The sequence below is a fragment of the Rhinoderma darwinii genome, chromosome 2, assembly GCF_050947455.1.
Source record: "Rhinoderma darwinii isolate aRhiDar2 chromosome 2, aRhiDar2.hap1, whole genome shotgun sequence".
Lineage (NCBI taxonomy): Eukaryota > Metazoa > Chordata > Amphibia > Anura > Rhinodermatidae > Rhinoderma > Rhinoderma darwinii.
In genome coordinates this window covers 167,634,327-167,641,220 of record NC_134688.1, presented here as the reverse complement: position 1 = coordinate 167,641,220, position 6,894 = coordinate 167,634,327, and the positions used below count along the sequence as shown (strand labels likewise).

Sequence of the window (6,894 nt, the reverse complement as noted above, 5' to 3'; positions counted from 1 at the left end):
AAATACTAGTGGAATACGTGTGACAAAGTACCCGTATTTACGGGGAGGAAATAATACGTCCGTATGCATGAGGCCTGACAATGGACCCGTATTTACGCCAGTGTTACGGGTGGAAAAAAATATGTTTGTGTGCAGGAGGCCTTAGTCCAATACTTGTGAACTGCAGAACGAAGAATTCTCATTCTTGAACCAAGGCACCAGTGATCTACTTAGGACCTGTCAGATTTATAAGTAGATCCCAAACGACTTGTTGTCTATCTGGGCTTTGCGCCAATGGGAGTTCATACGTACCCCTTATGCCTATATGCGCATACTGTATCTGCACAAAATCATCATAACTGAAGAGACCCAAAGCCTCCATGATCTAGCTGGCAGTAAACATTTTAGAATACATAGTTGACAATTTGCCTGAATTGGCACAGGAGAGGGTGATTAGATGTGTAAGGGTATGTTCACACGGACTATTTTATTTAAAAACGGCCGCGTAAAAAAAACACAGTTTTTCCCATTGAAATCAATGGGCAGATGTTTGTGGGCGTTCTGCTTTCGATTTTTTGGCGGAAAAATCAGAAGCAGAACGCCTACAAACATTTGCCCATTGATTTCAATGGGAAAAACTGCGTTCTGTTCCGACGGGGCGTTTTTTTAAGCGGCCGTTTTGAAATAAAGCCGGGTAAAAAAAACGCCCGCGAAAAAGAAGTGCAGGTCACTTCTTGAGCTGTTTTTGGAGCTGTTTTTCATTGACACCATAGAAAAACAGCTCCGAAAATGCGAGTTGCTCAAAAAACATCTGAAAATCAGGAGCAGTTTTCCCTTCAAAACAGCTCCGTATTTTCAGACGTTTTTGAGTTTGTGTGCACATACCCTAAGGGTATGACCTATTTTAGATTTATGCTAATGACTTTCATTTTTTAGCTTTTGACCAAGTGGGCGTTGTGGAGAGAAGTGTATGACAGTGACCAATCAGCATCATACACTTCTCTCCATTCATGTACTCCGCACATAGTGATCTTGCAAGATCTGCTGTCACTTACTCACACGAGATCATGCTTGCTGTCATTAAGTCCCACACAAACATTACCGAAGTGTTGGGATTGTGAATAGACATCGCTTCCTGGCTGGAGGTGATGTCTATTCACTCTCAAGACACTTCAGTAAAGTTAATATGTGAGTAAGTGACAGCACATCATGATCTCGCAAGATCACTATGTGCGGAGTACATGAATGGCAAGAAGTGTATGACGCTGATTGGTCATCGTCATACACTTCTCTTTACAATGCCCACTTGGTCAAAAGCTAAAACATGCCCAGTTGGGCATTAAGGAAGTCATTAGCATAAAACTAAAATAGGTCATAACTTTTTTGATCGTTTTTCTAAATAAAAAACACTGTTGTTATCTACATTACAGCACCGATCAGATTATGTAGGAGATAGGGCACTTATAATGTGGTGACAGAGCCTCTTTAAGGTTTTAAAATACCTTCGGTATTAAGGGGTTAATGCACATGTACATATGCTATAAATATGCCCTACCATTCTTTAATTTTAGGACTTCCTCACGTGACATGCCTCCATGACACTAGAATTAAAAGGTACAGAGAATGAAAGTTGTGACGCAGCCCTGTGTTTTGAGCTCCTTTAGGCCACATACACATCAAAACCCCAGAAAAATGCAGGTATTTCTGCAGGTAAAATCTGCACTTAATGTTGCATGTTTAAGGCCGGGTTCCCACGTAGCGTAAACGCTGCAGAATTTCGGCAACAGAATTCGGTGTGGAAATCCCGCAGCATTTACAGTAGCAGCAAAGTGGATGATTCAGAAAATCTCATGCCCACGCTGCGGAAAAACACGCAACGTAAACGTTCATAAATTTACCTGCGGTGCGGAATTTAATTCTGCAGCATGTCAATTTATGCTGCGTTTTTGTTGATTTTACATTATGGGTTTTCCCCATTGAATTCAGTGGGGATGCAAAAGCCGCAACAGAAAGACAAGTGTTGCAACTTTTGTGGCGTATTCGCAGCGATTACGCTGCAAAAAAACGCAACTATGGAAAAAAAATAAAAAACCATACTTAACCAGAACGCCCTCCTCCTTCCTGGGATGACGTTTCATCCCATGTGACCGCTGCAGCGCCATCCAGGGAGGCCGGACTAGACTGCGATGGATGGACGTGTCAGCATAACAACGACCTACTTAAGTATGAGCGGTTTTTACAATGTGGTGCGGTTTTCGGACAGAATGTACTGTGGGTTCCAAGTCGGATACGCTGCGTGGTTTTTACGCAGCGTATCCGTCCCGTGGGAACCCGGCCTTGGTGCGTTTTTTACATTTTGATGCAGAAACAGGAGTGGATTTTATGCTGCATGTTATGGTGTGTTTTTTTTTTTACAAACTTATCAGATACAAATCAAGATAAATTGTAAAATCTGCACTGCAGGTGAATTTACATGCGGGCAAATTTCACAGATTGAAGATGAAATTACTTTGCTGGTACAGTATTATGATGTGCACTTGCCGCACAAAAATCCACATGTGCATTTAGGGCTCATTCAGATGAGCGTAAAACTCGTGAAAATCACGCACAGCACACGGACCCATTGATTTCAATGGGACCATTCACACATGCAGGAGTTTTCACGCAGCGTGTCCGTTGTCCGTTGCGTGAAACTCGCTGCATGTCCTATATTGGTGCATTTTTCACGCACCTAGTCGCCCATTGAACGCTATAGGTGAGTGAAAATCACGGACAGCACACAGATGCACATCCGTGTGATTTGCGCATCAATTCCATTAAAAAAAATATATTTGCTTTGCGATTGCGTAAAAAACACATGCCACTCGCAAAGCACACTAATGCATAATGCAACACACACGGACCAGATTGACACGCATGAATCTGATACGCTCGTGTGAATGTAGGCTTAGCCTAAAAACATTACAAACATCATTGTGAACAGCTGGACTTTTAGGGTCTTCTAGTTGATGGTTTTTTTTTAGACTTCTGTATCCATATGGTGCATTTCTCACTCTCTGCTGGATATACGGTTGATCTGCAGTTGTTTTCTCAGTATCCCACGTGCAGTTAATGAAGTGATCGTGAGGCTCTATCCTGTAGCACAGATGTTACGCAAATGTATCTGCAAGACGTTCTCTATAGGAATGACATTCAGAACATTTTCCTTTGCAATCTTCAAGCAGTCAATTACTATTCCCCAAGCATAATTTATTGTGAACGCAAATTATATCTAATAGCTTCTTAATTGAGATACCCCCTAGCAATGTAATAAAAAAATTGTTTAGTAGCCATTTGTTAGGCTATGTTCACACTGCATCTTTTGCCTCCGTTTCAAGTATACGCCAGGAACCACTTCCGAATTATACGTTAAACAGAGGCTGTGACGGGTGCCTAACAGTGGAATTAGTCACCCATAGGCTGCAATGGCATCCGTTTAATGTACACATCATGAAAAGATGTTGAGAATCTCATGACTTATCCATTAAACTTTGGTATCCGTCACCCAAAGGCTTTCCCAACGTACATGTTAAACGCAGGGCAAAAGCGCAGTGTGAACCCAGCCTTAGTTTACCAATTTAAAACACATTCTATCTGATTGCTAAGGCTGGGGCTAGACATAGAATTTTGTTTTAAAGTGAGCGATAAATCGCTGTCCATAGTAATGCATTAACCTGGAGCGATTTATCTCCTTACAGAAGAATCGCTGAGATATCCCTGCGATAAATCGATGTCCATAGAAAATCGCTTAAAACGCTACAGTCAATTGATTTGCTTACAATTTATTTTAATCTTGACATGCTGGAATTTTAGAGACACACACTTGTCTGGAGCGATTTTGAAGAGATATTCAAGCTATTCAATGCATTCCTATGGACAGCGGCGGTTTTTTTGTAGTAAGATTATTAGCTGTAGCCGAATGGATTCCTATGGAGAGCGATTTATTTCTCGCTACAAAAAAAAAGTCTATGTCTAGCCCCAGCCTAAAGGGAGGTGATAACATGAGGAAATGTTCACGTGAATGCACATACTGCAGATACCCAATATATGTGGATGGGGTTTTACATGCGGAAAACCGATCAAGGTGTGGATTTTCATATCCACAGCATGTCAATTCTTTCACCATGGATTTCACCCCTTCAATGTATAGGACTGAAATCTGCAGTGAATCCACAGCAAAATTTTGCAGATAGCACATGGAGCCATTCTTTTATATGGCCTGATGCACACAACCGTGATGTTGACGGATCCGTGTGGGGGCCACAAAAACTCAGGACAGGTCATTTTCTTTCCGTATTTGTGGATCATGTGACCTACAAACCGGTGACATCAATCCCAGCCTTCCTTTTTTTTTTTTTTTTGCGGATCTGTCCGTGAAAACCGATGACACACGGATGCACTACATTAGGCCTAAGAATTTTCATCCAGCTCCCAGACTTAAAACAAGTTCTGCGCCCCGAATATTGCACCTAGAGCTTTGATCCTGATATGGTTTAATTCACTTAATGCAGTGTTTCTCGAGTTCCTTGGAGCCTGGTCAGGGGTTCCCCAGAACACAGACAGCAAGACCTGTCACTTTTACAATAAAGATAGCAAACTGATTTCAATTTGCTCAAAGATGTTTAGCAAAACACATCTCCGCAAAAATGTAGAATTATATCCCTCTACACTGAACTTCTTTGGGGTAGGAATGAGAGTAGGGGTTCCCCAGGAGTGGAAAAGTCAGGGGTTGTCCCCATGGTCCTATGGTAGGGAAACATTGATTTAAAGTCATGCTGTATTACATATGTATTTGGCAGTAAAAGGCTAAACTAAATTAGTTATAGAAATAAAAGAATAAAATGCAACAGTGCCAAGAACCACAATGTGAACAAATTTATTAGAAAAAACATAAATTCAACTGTGTGAAAAATGAAGCATGAAAGTAATAATGTAAAATTGACAAAACAGAAAAGTGAACTCTATACAGTTTGGTCAGATGTGTCTGCCAAATTCACTACCCAGTGAAAATAACTGCAGCCATAGATTGTACCGTATAATTTTATTACATCACGACAAGTCATTCTGGGTGATGAGCACTGTGTCCAAAGGACAGAGATCAAGGCACAGCTTTAAGAAATGTGGCACCATTAACTCTATAAAGTGAAAAGGTGATATCACATGTACAGTATATAAGTACATATTCACAGCTAAGCCCAATCACTTATGGCATTTCAATATTACATTATAGGCATGACCTGTACTGCCAGGCGGGAGAACATCTTAAATGGATTTTACTTTATTATAGGGAATCTATAAGATGTCCTTCTACAAGGAAGACAGTGGGTTTTCCCTGTAGGCACTAACCTAGGCACTAACTAAACAAATCCCTAGGCTGAACGATCACTAAGAGCACATGCTTACTAAAAAACGTCTGAAAAATACGGACATGCACTTCTTTTTCGCGGGCATATTTTTACGTGCCGTTTTTTGAGAACAAGGCAAAAAAAAACGCCCCGTCAGAACAGAACGTCGTTTTTTTACCATTGAAATCAATGGGCAGATGTTTGGAGGTGTTCTGCTTCCAATTGTTCGGCCGTTTACGGCCCGAAAAACATCCGAAAATAAGCCGTGTGAACATACCCTTATGCTGAATACAAAAGTAGGCACACAAGCCCTCAGCGCTTCTTAGGTTACGTGCAAATCTGACACAAATTCCTGCATGATCAGTGGCAGAAATCCGAGGCATTTCTACTGCAAATTGTCATTCAACGAGGACAATCCTCTGATTTTCCATGCAGAAATTTTCCACAGCATGTAAACAGGGTTGTGGAAACCCCATTCACACGCATTGTGTCCAGATTGTCGTCAGATTTAATGCAGAATTTACCACGCCAAAATCTGGTTCTAATCCACAGGTGTGAACAAGGCATTATTGATCATGAAGGCTCACGAGAGGCCAGTGTGTAAGCCTTGATATGTGCATAGTTATCAAACGGTTTACAGCTCCACAATTTCCTGAATCCACGACAAAGTCTGTTCATTCATTTCTGGCAACACATCTTCCAATGTTTTTCCCTTGGTTGTCAGTCCATGATTTGCATTTTCAACCCAGTGGATCTTTACAGGAGCTTTAATTTTACTCACAACATTTGTCATCAAGGTCTAAAAAACGATGGATATAAAGAAATAAAAGGTAAATACAGATGTAAGTCTATCACAGCCTGAAAGAACGATTAAAATCTTTATAGATTCCTCAATGATAAAACTGGCTCTTAAGCCCAATAATACCGAACACAGGCATAAGAAAGTGGTCAAAGGGGTGAGAAGCGTCAGCGGGTTATAGGAAATGCATCCACCCGCAGATCGCAATCTCCCCTTATATAGAAATCCTCTCAACCATTGCCATTAGATAAATAATCCTACGCGTTTCAGTATCCCCTAGTTTGTGGGATACATCATGAGGGATTATGCGCTCATTTAGGCCGGTTAGCACTGTTTCTGTGCTTATTCAGTCTTCCGGCGTGTGCACGACTCTAGTACATTGGCCCACACACACGGAGGACACGCCGGATATTTAAAGGCTTAAGCCCTCCTACCATTTGATGTCAGTTCGGCAGTCCACCAATCCACATTCAGCACGTCATTACTGACATCCCGGGCGGTGGCGAGCCTCCCTTGTGACTGCCAATCAGCGGATCCGGACGACGAAGCGTCCCTAGTAACCCTGGGGAGCTCCAGGCGGTTTAAACATCACATCGTAATCGACACAGCAGTGGAAGTAAACAATGCAGATGTTGATACAATTCCGTGCATGTCATATGTTCAATGTTAGCCACAGAGCATCTCAAAAAAAGAACACATACTGGGTCACCTAACAACCATCAGTAAACAAAT

The 6,894-nt window shown here is 41.6% G+C and overlaps 1 protein-coding gene across 6 annotated transcripts in view; it reads right to left on the bottom strand.

Annotated features, from left to right (window-relative positions):
- Window positions 1-4,868: 4,868 nt before the first annotated feature.
- The window catches only part of TEX30 (testis expressed 30), a 35,431-nt gene continuing 33,405 nt past the window's right edge, over window positions 4,869-6,894 (bottom strand). For all 6 annotated transcript variants that reach the window (XM_075852475.1, XM_075852478.1, XM_075852477.1 and 3 more), the window contains one exon: window positions 4,869-6,162. In XM_075852475.1, the coding sequence (XP_075708590.1) occupies window positions 5,998-6,162 (165 nt within the window). In that variant the 3' untranslated portion in view covers window positions 4,869-5,997. The remainder of the gene's footprint in view (window positions 6,163-6,894) is intronic.